The 13,102-nt window shown below is 35.2% G+C and overlaps 4 protein-coding genes across 13 annotated transcripts; 2 read left to right on the top strand and 2 right to left on the bottom strand.

The window, feature by feature from the left end:
- Positions 1 to 145: 145 nt before the first annotated feature.
- LOC105683448 (folylpolyglutamate synthase, mitochondrial-like) lies at positions 146 to 3,414 on the bottom strand. Of its 6 annotated transcripts, XM_020850670.2 has the most exons (5): positions 3,274 to 3,414; positions 3,118 to 3,200; positions 2,767 to 2,823; positions 2,382 to 2,497; positions 146 to 2,197 (listed from the first exon to the last, which is right to left on the bottom strand). In XM_020850670.2, exons 3-5 carry the CDS (start codon positions 2,821 to 2,823, stop codon positions 697 to 699), a joined length of 1,674 nt encoding a protein of 557 aa, XP_020706329.1. In that variant the 5' UTR covers positions 3,118 to 3,200; positions 3,274 to 3,414; the 3' UTR covers positions 146 to 696. The 6 variants fall into 6 exon arrangements, with proteins under 6 accessions (XP_020706329.1, XP_048505720.1, XP_012251472.2 ...); XM_048649763.1 differs by lacking the exon at positions 2,767 to 2,823; XM_012396049.2 differs by lacking the exons at positions 3,118 to 3,200; positions 3,274 to 3,414 and having other exon boundaries at positions 2,661 to 3,111.
- Positions 3,415 to 3,433: 19 nt separating this feature from the next.
- On the top strand, positions 3,434 to 8,901 carry LOC105684527 (uridine-cytidine kinase). 2 transcript variants are annotated; one of them, XM_012397940.4, is made up of 5 exons: positions 3,434 to 3,722; positions 4,031 to 4,287; positions 5,616 to 5,761; positions 5,898 to 6,044; positions 7,910 to 8,901. In XM_012397940.4, the coding sequence occupies exons 1-5, from the start codon at positions 3,552 to 3,554 to the stop codon at positions 8,026 to 8,028; spliced, it is 840 nt and encodes a 279-aa protein (XP_012253363.1). In that variant the 5' UTR covers positions 3,434 to 3,551; the 3' UTR covers positions 8,029 to 8,901. The 2 variants fall into 2 exon arrangements, with proteins under 2 accessions (XP_012253363.1, XP_012253357.1); XM_012397934.3 differs by lacking the exon at positions 7,910 to 8,901 and adding an exon at positions 6,732 to 7,730 and having other exon boundaries at positions 3,436 to 3,722.
- LOC105684556 (ubiquitin-like protein 5) lies at positions 8,607 to 10,189 on the bottom strand. 4 transcript variants are annotated; one of them, XM_012398009.4, is made up of 4 exons: positions 10,033 to 10,189; positions 9,812 to 9,948; positions 9,220 to 9,422; positions 8,607 to 8,989 (listed from the first exon to the last, which is right to left on the bottom strand). In XM_012398009.4, exons 3-4 carry the CDS (start codon positions 9,395 to 9,397, stop codon positions 8,946 to 8,948), a joined length of 222 nt encoding a protein of 73 aa, XP_012253432.1. In that variant the 5' UTR covers positions 9,398 to 9,422; positions 9,812 to 9,948; positions 10,033 to 10,189; the 3' UTR covers positions 8,607 to 8,945. The 4 variants fall into 4 exon arrangements, with proteins under 4 accessions (XP_012253432.1, XP_012253423.1, XP_012253412.1 ...); XM_012398000.4 differs by having other exon boundaries at positions 9,816 to 9,948; positions 10,033 to 10,186; XM_012397989.4 differs by having other exon boundaries at positions 9,834 to 9,948; positions 10,033 to 10,178.
- A 43-nt stretch (positions 10,190 to 10,232) lies between these two features.
- Positions 10,233 to 13,068, top strand: LOC105684537 (surfeit locus protein 4 homolog). The gene is made up of 3 exons (XM_012397953.4): positions 10,233 to 10,439; positions 11,711 to 12,385; positions 12,464 to 13,068. The coding sequence occupies exons 1-3, from the start codon at positions 10,389 to 10,391 to the stop codon at positions 12,548 to 12,550; spliced, it is 813 nt and encodes a 270-aa protein (XP_012253376.1). The 5' UTR covers positions 10,233 to 10,388; the 3' UTR covers positions 12,551 to 13,068.
- The last annotated feature ends 34 nt before the right edge of the window (positions 13,069 to 13,102 follow it).

Below are 13,102 nucleotides of genomic sequence, written 5' to 3'. Positions count from 1 at the left end.
ACTACTTGCGGTACATCTATTTGGAATAAGACTGATGTTTATCATCAAGAAGTATGAAAATGTCAAAAGAATGAGTAAGTATATAATTATGATTAATGTTTCATGGAAATTACGAAGTGGGTTCTGCTGAAGAAATAATAATTTATTTGTTTAGGGCGTTTATTTTCTTTTTATTCACATGATCTGGTACCAATTACAACCAAACCATTACACACAAAGTACCTCTGGACATTCGGATCCTGCCAGAAGTATACAAGTAACTTGTGCACAGCTGGTCTGTATAGCTCATTGATATACTTGTTATGCGTTTTCAAACCCAAATTTTTGTTTAAAAATCTCAAGATTTATCAACAATAACGCATGATTTTTCTCTGACCTTTTGTGATATGTACAAGAATTCGCGCTGATATATACCATTGAATATAAAATGCTTGTTAGATGTATGCCTAGAACCCCTTGATCAATAAAACAGAGAAGCTTGCTAATTCTTGCACACTATATGTGATAAACGTCAAATTTATAATTAAACCGTAATAGTAACTTACTCATGCACATCTCCCAAGAGTTCGATTGTACGTAGAATCATTAAGTTAAGTTACGACTATGAGTGAAATTCATGGTTATTATAATACCAACGTAAACTATTTAGCCCATTTTTGGAAAAGATGAATGCATTTCTCGAGATATCCTAGAATCTCAATAATTTGTTTTCATCGCTAAATGTGGATCCAAGAGTGCTAACGCAGCACCAACCAAATGCAAAGATCCTGTAACTAGTACCTGTGGTTTGTGTTCCTCAGTTTGGGAGCAGAACTTTATGTCACTTACTTGAGCAATATCAGTCAGAGCTTGTTGAACATTTTTCAACACTACTGCATTTCCTTTTCCCCAGAGTTCACAATTCATTGAGCACGCACTTTGCTGTTGATGCCTTGTGGTATTTAACTCCAGTTGATCAAGTTTTGGGCTATTTTCAGCAATATTTGGTACAAAATAAACTTTTTTAAACTGTAAACGTTTCAGTGGTTTCAATAATTCACTTACGTCACGGTTACCGGTTGTATTAAAAATTAGGAAACGATTTCCAGTCTTATTTTTCTGTTCACTTAAATACCACATCGTACAGATTTCGATACTTTCAGTAGTGTGTGCACCATCCAAGTAAAAATCCATAGTCCTTCCACATAAAACTTGAGTGCGACCTGGCCATTTGCAGGATGACAAAGCATTAGCAGTTCTTGTTAGAGAAACTATCGGGATCTTATATTCAACCGATTGACCGTTTTTGCTGTAGTTATCAAACTTCTGTATACCCTGTACCTCATTCGGATTAGTGGCAAAGGCATGATTAAGAGATTCTGGATTGCCGTCAATTATATGGTTTTCAGTATTAAGATTTAAGATATTTCTATTCGTTATGTAGACTGAATCAGGATTTTTATTGTGCGAAATGTTAATCGCTTCATCATTTGAGCCATTTGAAGTCTTTTTACTTCTTTCCAAAATCCATGTGTGTGCTAATTGGATAGCTAATGATGCGTTAGTCTCTTGTGCATGCACCGCCATTCCAAGAACCGGTGGATTCCCTTTCCAATCATAGGATTTAAAAGCAGGAACTACGTATAATCTACAATTTCTTTCAATCGCTGTTTGTCTGAGCACACGCATGGCATTTTCTGGCTGTGGCACAGTGAAGGCGATCGAATTTGGCTTGAATATCCCGGATTTCTGACGAGCAATTTCTTCCAAAGTGTTTCCCAACAACCCAGTATGGTCTAAGCCCAAGCTAGTGATACCTTCGCAAACAGGATTGCTGATCACATTTGTGCAGTCATATTCACCGCCTATACCAACTTCTAGAATAACCACATCAATATCAGCATTTAGAAATATGTGGAACATCACAACAGTGATGAATTTGAAATACGTGGGCATATCAGAATCATCTTCTTTTTGGCTATTCAACACATTGTATACCTGCCAAAAGTATTTCGAAAACAAACTTTCCTTTATTGGTTGACCATTGATTCGTATTCTTTCGGTTACTTGAACTAGATGAGGTGAGCTATAAAATCCTGTGCGAAATCCATAATCTCGTAAGATCTTCTCTGTGAATGCACAGGTTGATCCTTTGCCCTTAGTCCCAGCTACATGGATTATTGAAAGCTTGTCCACATCTTGAAGGGTCAAACCGGAGCTATTGAATGAATAATAAATTCATGTATTCTTTTGCCAGATGGCAACTATATTTAATTACAAAAATGAAATTACTAAAAATGAAAAAAAAAAAAATGTTGAAGATTTATCTGTAGATTTCATATTACAATTCAATCAATCAAATATCCTGTGATTAGATATATTGAGTTTTATCATTTTCTCACCGTATGAGGTATTTTTTCATATAACGCAGGGACGTACTTCCAGAGGAATGATTATTCAAGTTTTTCAGCAGGTACTGAGCATTGCTTTGAAGTCCATTGAGAGCTCGAATTGTGTCCTGGAAGTGATAACGATTTAGGCTTCAGTTATAACCAATTCTCAGCAAGTAAAAATGAAAACAGATTACATGAAGAATTTCTTTTGCTGTTCAATAAAATCGAGAATAATTTTGATTAATGCTGATCAATAAGAGCACTTTACTTATGAAATTAAAAACGTACAACAAAGATCAGGCTGCCATTGAAAATGAGTGAAAGAATTTAAATCATGAAGCCACTTATAATACCATTGTTGAAAAACGTTCGAACAGCCCGACTAACGACGTACCTCATAACTCATTGCAGCGTTGCAAACACAACGTCCGTGAGCAACAAGTTGTGTCATCTTTATCAATAAAAAGAACATTACTTTTTTTTAGATGAACACGTAGATTAAATTTACGCTGTCGTGCTAAGATACAGCATTATTATTCTGGGGTTATACGGATCACGAGAAAACAGTGATAAGAAGTACGCTTTTAATCAAGTTTTATTTCAGTTCGTTTCTTCATCGCGTTGTCCCTGATGAGATCGATGTTTGCCCCTTCAAAATATATTTGGAGCAATTCGCTGTCGGATAAACCACTTGAAACACAAAATGCTATCCACACGTGATCAAACAAGCTCTTGCTGTACAGACCTTTGAGACCTTGAGTCGCTCTAAGTTCGAGGGCTTGTTGTGCCGAAAACTGGTCTTCGCAGCGGTATCGTCCACATAGGAGCCTTCGATGACAAAAAATTATCTTATTGTTAATGACACAATAAATCGTTAATAATTTTCACTAAATAATCTTACTTCCCCTAAAATTCTAGCTCAAGGCCGTCTTGCCAAGGTCATGCATTTGATGTAGTCAGAATAACTTCAGGGACAGGCAGGGATTTGTATACTAGATAAATAGGGATTGCCACTACCACGTGGTTATCGTCTTGAGCTTCATATCAACAATCGTCTGCAATGAGTTGGCGCATGCGCCGTGTGATTATTCGGAATCCCATCCTCTTTGGGCATTCCGTCGTTAACTTTAAAGTATTTAACTGTTATTTGCGCACATTTGCGTCGTACAATATTCACGCATGATCAAATATATGAATAGTCACGCAAGAAGTTTCATAAAAATGGCAGATGCTTCGATGAATTTGTGTACTTCCCGAAAAATGTCGTTTGGTATCAACGGCAAATTGAATGGTGTGGAAGGTAAAACTCCATTCTTGATAGGAGTGTCGGGTGGAACAGCAAGTGGCAAGGTGAGCTCCAGCTTCTGCAAATATGAACGTTCATGTAGATATTACATGGATACTGCCCATCATTTAAAAACAGAAATCACTGACAATGAGACCATTTCAAAGCTCAACTCTTATCTTTACCAACTGACAATGGCCTGGTTCACTTTATTTCTTACACCATTCTTTGCTTCAACAGTGGAATTTGAACAATGCTAAAGAAATGTTACAAATATAATACTACAATACAAAGCTTGAGATAGTTCAGTTGATTCATCGTTTTATTAACCAGTGTTTCGGATGTGTTCTTCAATATACAGAATTTTTTTTAGTCTACAGTATGCAAGCGGATAATGGAGAAGTTAGGACAAGTGGATATGGATCACACAGAGCGACAAGTCGTCTGCATATCACAAGATAGCTTTTATCGGGAATTGAGTCCTGCAGAAAAACTGAAAGCTGAAAAAGGCCAGTTCAATTTCGACCATCCCGATGCATTTGATAATGATCGCATACTGCAAACTTTACAAGACATTCTTGCCGGAGTTAAGTGCGAGATACCCGCTTATGACTATCGATCTAATAGCATGTATGTATATCCTTGATTAAAACCAGTTGAAAGCTGATTAATTCCACAAATGTTAAGGCTCCGGAGAGTATATCTGTCAATTTCTATCACACAAATGGGTATTAAAAAACATTAGTTGAAGGAAAAGGTCAAAGTAATAATCAGTGTAGACATTTCAGCATTTGGTTGCAGCAATGGTACATTATTTATTTGTATGCATTTAGTATCTCATAAACTGGTCCATTAGAATAGGGTTGTAGTCTGTTATATCATTACATAAATTGATCAAAAGTGGACTCTAGCAGTCACAGTCACAGCCACAGTGGTTAGCCAGGCGGTATGATTTGCGCCTCAAGCAGCTGTTGCAGTAACGCCTTGGAAAGCAGGAAGCTCCGCTCTGTACAAATACAAATTTCAATCAATTTTCAAGTATAAAACATTGAATTAATTAAGTTTCAATGCAGCTTAAATGTTTTTTACATGGCTATAATACTTTGAAAAATCACTTACGTAATGTCCACCGCATCCATGGCATAAAGGTTGTGGAGCAGGTACAGCCACAGCAATAACATTTGCGTCGGCACAGCCACCACATGAATCATAGCCACAATGTCTGCAACCATCGGTTTCGCTGAATGTCATAGCCGCTACAATGGCAAAGATAGCCAAGATGCACACAAATTTTCCTTGCATTTTAGTTGCAGGTTTTACTCAAAACGTTGAACTAATGAAACAGATTAAATCTATTTCCACTTTTCTTGGAAACTGCAATAGCTTTTGTAATGCTACTGTTATTCTGATGCTCTGTTGACCTGCTACCACCTTTTTATATCCATAGCCATCCGGTAAAAAATGAAACTCAGCATATTTTTGCTGTGTTGATAAACAATGCAGAGGTTTGTCTGCTCTGTTTGACACTTCATACAACTCACCTTGATTTCAAACAATTTCATATTAAACTTTTTTGGACATAATAAACAAATTGGCTAAAAAGTTGTTTGTAATATTCTTATTACTTACAGGAGTGTTTTAAAATTTCGAAAGTACAAGTAATCATTTCCAAATTCGTGAGCATGAAGCTTAAAAGAAAATACTATATTTGAATTATTACGGACCGTGCTTCTGGAAATATGACACTTGGCCTTCATTTGTTTTCCTTTTTGACACATAGGTATTATTATTTCAGAACCATAGCCGGCTTCATTTTTTAGTATATCATAATGTGAGAAGTAAGATTATGGATTATTCGTTTCATCTTCAAGTGACAAATTTGCGTCGATATATTTGTGCTTTTTTGCACTGTTCTAATGCATCCGCATGTAAGTGTTTGAACTATTTTTCTGTTCCAGAATAAAAAATCAAATCACGACAATATACCCAGCAGATGTAGTCTTGTTTGAAGGCATTCTAGTCTTTTATTTCCCAGTTATTCGAGAACTATTCCACATGAAACTATTCGTGGACACAGACTCTGATACCCGCTTAGCCAGAAGGGGTAAGTGCACTTAATTAAACTTGTTTTACAAAGAATACAAAGTATTTAGTTAGAAAGTCTCATTCTAACTTCAGATCCAAAGTTGTAATTACTTTTCAGCACGTGGTTATTGATCATTATCATTTATTCTTTCCAGTACCGAGAGATATTAAAGAAAGAGGAAGAGACTTGGATTATGTACTAAACCAGTACATGAATTTTGTGAAACCTGCTTTTGAGGAATTCTGTTTACCCACAAAGAAATTTGCCGATGTTATTATACCAAGAGGAGCTGATAATACAGGTAATAAAACTCAATTTACTAAAGTTTATTGATGACAATCATACTACGGTGCTGGTTGTAGCTTATTGTTAGGTTATCGATAATAACAGTCATTTCACATTATTAATATTCATTGCCATAACAAAGCTGTGCAACAACTAACTTTGCTTGACAATCTCTACTTTCATACGAATAGTCCAATTACCGCTAAATTTAATAAGTGGGCAAAGTTTATGTTACAAACTATCGGAGAATATTATGGTGTCCAAGAAAACAAATGTATTAATTTTTTTTTTTTTTGTATATAGTGAGAATTTGCTAGAAGTGTTAGAATCTCAAGGGTTAGTCTATCCAGTTTTCTCGCCTCATGCTCACAATGAGCTAAATCTATAGTGCATGAAATGATTACAAAAGTCGTGAAGCATTGAAAGTTCTACATGACTGTTACTGTTGGTTGGATTGTTAGGTTGGATGAATAATTAGGTGCGTACTCTTTCTATCGCTTCCATGCGCAAGTATATATGTTGATATAGTTGGTTGCATTCATTTAGCAGCTAATTTCATCTTTATCAAGCTATACGTTTATGTTTATGGGTGCTGCCCGGTGGTTAAGGGTATGATTGGTGCAGGATTGACCGTGATTGCGCGTGAACGTGAAAAGTGCAGCGATTTACAACAAAAAATGGTTTGTTTGTGGTATGTTCGCAGTGGCGATAGACCTAATAGTTCATCACATCTGGGACATTTTACGTTTGAAAAAGGCTGAATCGTCATCCGGGCAGCATCCATACATCCACCAACGTAGGCGAACATCAGCATCATCCGACATGCTCAGCAGATGACTGATCTGTGATGAAACGATCGACCCACTTTATATATTACGATAACTTATTTTCGAGAATTTCTAGTTTTCAGTCTGACAATTGTGTTATTTTCTTCTGATTATTTTGCTTTTCATCAATTTTTTTTTTTAAATTCAAATATTTTTTGGTTCCTTTTTTTCAATACCCTTACAATTTTCGTGTGAACAGACCACTGTCTGTTACATGGAATATATTCTAGTATCTTATAGCACGCGGACAGGTATTCGATTTCATTCGAAATTCTGCTTTGTATATTCCCACAAAACGGATATTGTGTTAATCACACTATGCACCTTCACTTTGGAACAATTTACAGGAGTATGACTGTTCTGTAATCAATCGTGGTCATGTGATAAAGAGTTGTCAGACTATATAGTAAATAATGATCGTATCGAAAATATTACTACAGTTGTTAGGAGAACTTTGTTAGAATAGATCATCCAATTTCCGAGTTTTTATACAATATACATTCTGAATTTTTCACGTGAATAAATGTTTTATATTTTATACAGCATAGAACTGAAGGTCGAACTATGAATAAATTCAACTTGACCGCAAGAATATTCAAAACTAAACTATTAGCTATTGATAATGTTGTTTCATATTTTCACAAGGCACATGGCCCCTCACGCATAATGAGTATCATATTAAACTCATTCAGAACGATTAACTAAAAGCCGAAGAATTTTGGACAGTTTAGTAATGACCCTAGCATATTTTTCATCTCGGTCTATTCTTGATGAAGAACTATACCTGAAAATATACATAGCATAGAGAAATGCATAATACTACTGTGATGGCATACATGTAAAAGAAGATAAAAATAAAATAAATACTGGAAAAATTAGAGGACTTTTATTTCAGTCATCTCATTTCAAATGTTTTTGATTATTTGTGAATACTACATCAATAACACCAATTAGCCTTTTGTTCTCTGGTACTTTCTCTTTTTTTTCTAAAAAATGATATAAAAAAGATTAGTTGGAGACATAGTTGAAAATAATAAATTGGGGTCTGTTGCAGTGGCCATAGATTTGATCGTGCAACACATAAGGGATTTCCTAGCCAACCGAGGTAGAGTTACGATTGAAGCTGAAAGTCCAATTAACCGTACGGAGGGAGGATTCAAGAGACCTCATTAGAGAAATTAATATTAAACGAATATGTAATTTTATGTTATCTCACCAGTTGAGTATAAAACTGCTTTTTAGAAAAATTATGTAAGTGGAGGTGGCATACAAGGATATGAAATATCTGATCACTTCTCCCGAGTCATTTTTGTATAGGTAAACTTTGGATACTATTGTGATCATTTAGCTCTCTAGCTATATTTTACTACCATACGTAACCGCGGGATTTAATTTATTTATTTTTCTAACTAATATCAATTGTGTGAAAGAGAAAGTTGATTATTTTCATAATGAAATTTATAGTTAAATATATCGCTGGGCATAACCAGGATTCCAGGACACTGGTTCGATTTCTCACATATCCAACTAAATTCTGAATTAGATAAAATGTAACTTCGAATGACATTTGACAACAGTACTCCACATTTTGTAGATTGCAATATGCTACCTCCATGAACGTAAATCTATCAGAAGGTTGATCTTGCAATCACAAAATACCAATGGTGTGAATAAAATTTTGAATGCTACCCATCTAAGTCAAATTGTTACGAATTGTTGCTTTGTTATTAGGTTTAAATAGTATTTCATAATTGTTTGAGATGTAATTTTTATTTATTCAAAAATTACTAACATAGACCAAACTAATGTTTAATAAAAAAAAAAATATAAATCTACCTGGATGAAAGTAGAGTTTCAAACACGTTTTAAAAACTGGGGGTAACAAATATAACTTTCTGACTATCATGTATCTTAAATACCTATAATCGCTACAGTTATGCAGTTGAATGCTGGACTTGTTCAACTGTTATTTACAAAGTATATAATTACCCATAGAAATAGTTATAGACACGTTGTAATTCCACAATAAAAAAAAATTATTATTAACATTAGAGGTATAAATTTAATCCTAATATCAGAGGTTCGTATCATCATTGGTAATACAGCTCCAAATTCATACCGTCGTGTATTTCATCTATAAATTATTGGTGTAAGGAAATTATATACTGTTTCAATTCAAAATGTAAAATCTGAGTGGGCATTAGCCAAATTAAAAACTACATCATCTAATCAATATGTTCATCTAGTATTCAAAATTGCAGATTGTTGAATAATTTGAGAATTATCACTGAATAGATTAGTAGAAAAGTGGGACACAAATTGAAAGTGGCTTGTCGAAAGCAGTACGTCTGTGATAAAGGATACAATCTTGCAGCTTGATGTGGTCCTTAAAAATGGTGTACCACTTCTTTAAGACTATTTTCTCCCAGTGCGTTCCCGTTTGTGCAGCTATTAATTTTTTCAGGTCCCCTATTGTGTCATCTGGATTACATTTCACCCTAACTTTCTTGCCCAGTCGATCATTACACGTTATTTCAAGCATGTCTTGGCGTTGGATGGCTTTGGATCTATATAAAGAGCATGGGGATGTGAGATGAGTAAATCGTAACGAGTTTCGGAGTGAATTATATTTGGTTTATAGAAAAGCCATTCCTTAATGTCAAAGGTTAGAAATAGGTTAAAAGTAACAATTGACATTACGATACTTATTTTGACACTCGAACGCCGGTAATGATGCGATTCTTTTGTAATATATATTTCAAAACATTGAAAATTGCAGCTGAATAAACTCGTCAAGGTAATATCGTTACTGTGCGTGAATATTGTAATTCAAAACACCGAAAAATAAAAATAATTTCGCATGTCAGCAGTTTGGTTCGTGAAAGTTGCAGCGATAACACGTTCTTTCAAGGCAAATACATTCCACCAATTGATACTTCTCCGATGAAAATCATACCTACATATATCAAGTTTCTTACTGAATTACGATGAAAGTGAATTACGGGTTGAGTATCCTGGATATTTTGTTGTCCAAATAATTTGGCGACACACTTTTCGACTTTCCCCGACTTTCCCATCAGCGTCGTGCGACAACTGAAATCAAATCATATTTGAAAATGTTTTCTTTTAATATTAAAAAGTAACGTGTTATTTTTATGAGAAGATTAGCGTTCTAACATATCCTTAATTTCGAAAGTTCAGAGTTGAAGTATCTGAAATTCGGAGCACGCGATCTATCCTGCATCAAACGCTATTGTAAAAGATCTGATGTCCAGAAGGAGATGATTTCGCAAGTTCCGTGAGATATGATAATGAAAAAATCAACTATGAACGAATAGTAATCAAATTAAGATTTAAATGAAATGAAACGATGACTGTAAGTTTTCGAAAAGAATCAATTGCGGCGCACGGCACGGTGCTGGAGTACGGGTGTATCAGTAAACCGGAAGTCGTCGGTTAATACGTTTCTCCACATCACATCATTCGCGAGTCGCGAGTCGTGTCGTGTGTGTGTGGTTTTATGAATATACACGATGGTCATCCAACAAGAGGTGGTTTCGAGAGCCGAAGAGATCGCCGATCAGGTGAAATAACTTAATAACCCGATAAAATCATAATTATAATTGTTCGTTCAATATCCTGATTTATTATTAATCTATATTTTCACTAAAATTTCGCTCCGATTGTCAGGTTCTTCTGTCAACGTCATCGCTGCGGTCTGTTAGTTTGGCCCACATATTTTAACAGATATTCATATATTTACAGGTGATATTTGCTGTAGTTAATTTTCTCATTCTTTGTCAGGGTGCAAAGTCGACCTCGCAAATGAAATCAAGCTAATTTGTTAACTTCATCAAACTGACTATGAACTAACGTGTCTATGGGTCATGCTTGAACGTTGTCCTATTGGTTTGACATGGTATATTTTTAATAATTATTCAATGTCACTGAACGTCCGAAACCCGTTCAGATGACATTGAGATACTTTTAAACAATTTTGTAGTCCGTTGTTTCAGATGCAGGTTCGAGATTCTAGTCACAATAATTTTCTTACTCTATTTTAGGCTAGCTTTACAATTAGATTCTAGCATGTGTTTTGAGCAGATAAGAATTCAATTTGCCAGCACATGCAATTAAGGGTTGAAGCCTTCTTTGACTTCTGAATATCACCTAATTGTATAATTTTAACATAAAATCATTCAAGTGTTATACATCATGACATATATGTGAAAGGTTCTCTTTTAATGAATTTTTAGGTATGTGTGAAACTTCCTTATTTGTACATAATTATTTCGAATCTAACAGTTCTGTGCTCACAGTAACAAATCACAGTATAGAAAAACATAAGGAGCATAATGGACGTAGGATCCAAGGGCATTTCGTGTCAACTGTTGAAGCATATGTTAAATTTTCAGATAACCCATTTGCTTCCAGTTACCTGCGGTGCATATTTTGTAGTTTTAAGTGCTTTTTTCCATAAAATTAAAAAATGCAACTATGGAATCATGTTGCAAAATCTGTACATGCCCAATTGGATGATTAAAAAAATATGCAGTCGTTTGAAAACAATAACACATTTAAGGTCAAAGATTGTACAAGAAAAACAGAGAGTGAAGATAAATCCTATCGCTTCTGAAAAAATTATTCATAACTATCAAGTATCTGTGAATTATCTAAAAATTATCCTATTTTGTTGTAAGCATTCTTAAACTGATAGCTTATCTGGTTATCTTCGTCCAACTTTTCAAGTGATCAGTGTGAAGGAAAATTTTCTTTAAATCCATGCAAACTTCACACCTCTTAGCAAATATTCACTTAAATAATTTTTGTCAACTGAGGTATGTTGTGATTTCAGGTGATACGAAATGGAAAACACGTGTTACCCACACTTGCCCGGTTGTGTCTTATCGCAACATTTCTGGAAGATGGCTTACGAATGTGGTTTCAATGGACTGAGCAAAGAGAATACATGGATATGTCTTGGAATTGCGGAAAATTCTTGGCTACTCTATTTGTCCTGATTAATTTGATCGGGCAGCTGGGAGGCTGTGTTATGGTCATTGCCAGATGGCGGGTCAGCATAGCTTGTGGAGCATTATTCTTCATCGTCGTTCTTCAAACTTTTGCCTACAGCATTCTCTGGGATCTACAATTCTTATTCAGGAATTTAGCTCTTATCGGAGCACTGTTATTGGTCCTAGCCGAATCAAGAGTCGAGGGAAGATCCCTCTTCGCAGGTGTTCCGACTCTGGGCGAGAATAAACCCAAGAATTTGTTACAATTAGCTGGAAGAGTGTTGCTGGCTTTTATGTTCATTACGCTCATACGATTCGAAGTTTCATTCCTCCAAATACTTCAAGACATTCTTGGGAGTATTCTTATGGTTTTAGTCACTATTGGATACAAGACTAAACTTAGTGCATTACTCCTCGTATTACTTCTCTCTGCTCTCAACTTGTATCACAACGCATGGTGGACCATTCCAGATTATAAACCATTGAGGGACTTTCTCAAATATGACTTCTTCCAGGTAATATCCAGCCCAACGGTCAATTGAATAGCTTAGTTTTTACTTTTGTTGGATAATTAACTTTGAATTCTGTTCCAGACTTTATCGGTGATAGGAGGCCTCTTGATGATCGTATCTTTGGGGCCTGGCGGCGTTTCAATGGACGAGCATAAGAAAAAATGGTAGATGACCTACCGATTATCATTATTGTCACCACCAAATCATCACCAACATAAAGTTAAATTTCTCAATCCCGTATAAGTTACTCTGGCTCAAACCATTTTAACTTCAGAACTGGGAACCTTGAGCGTCGAGCACAGTGCTGTGCACAAGTAAATGAATTTTAGACTAACGAGACAATGTTTAAACAACGCTGAACACCTCTAATGTACATCAAAATGATACCTATTAGACAAAGTGGAGTGACCGAAATGCCTTGGAAGCAGCAGTTTTACTATTTGCAGATACGTGAAAGTATAATAGAACTAATTTATACTATTGCTATAATATTGTATATATGGCAGTACATTTATTATGAAAAATATATTTTTTGGTGTGTTTTTAATCTCTGTATATTTGGTCTGAATATGTACGTAACACTCAAAATATTTTCATTAATTCATAACAACTTGGCTAGACATAGATGCACAACCATAGTGACTCCGACTTCCCAGAAATACAATAAATCAGAATTGAAAAAGCAATAATTTTTAATGGATTCAGTACAAGTACAGTCAG

The sequence above is a fragment of the Athalia rosae genome, chromosome 2 (genome assembly GCF_917208135.1).
Source record: "Athalia rosae chromosome 2, iyAthRosa1.1, whole genome shotgun sequence".
NCBI lineage: Eukaryota > Metazoa > Arthropoda > Insecta > Hymenoptera > Athaliidae > Athalia > Athalia rosae.
This window is presented reverse-complemented; position numbering and strand designations above follow the sequence as displayed.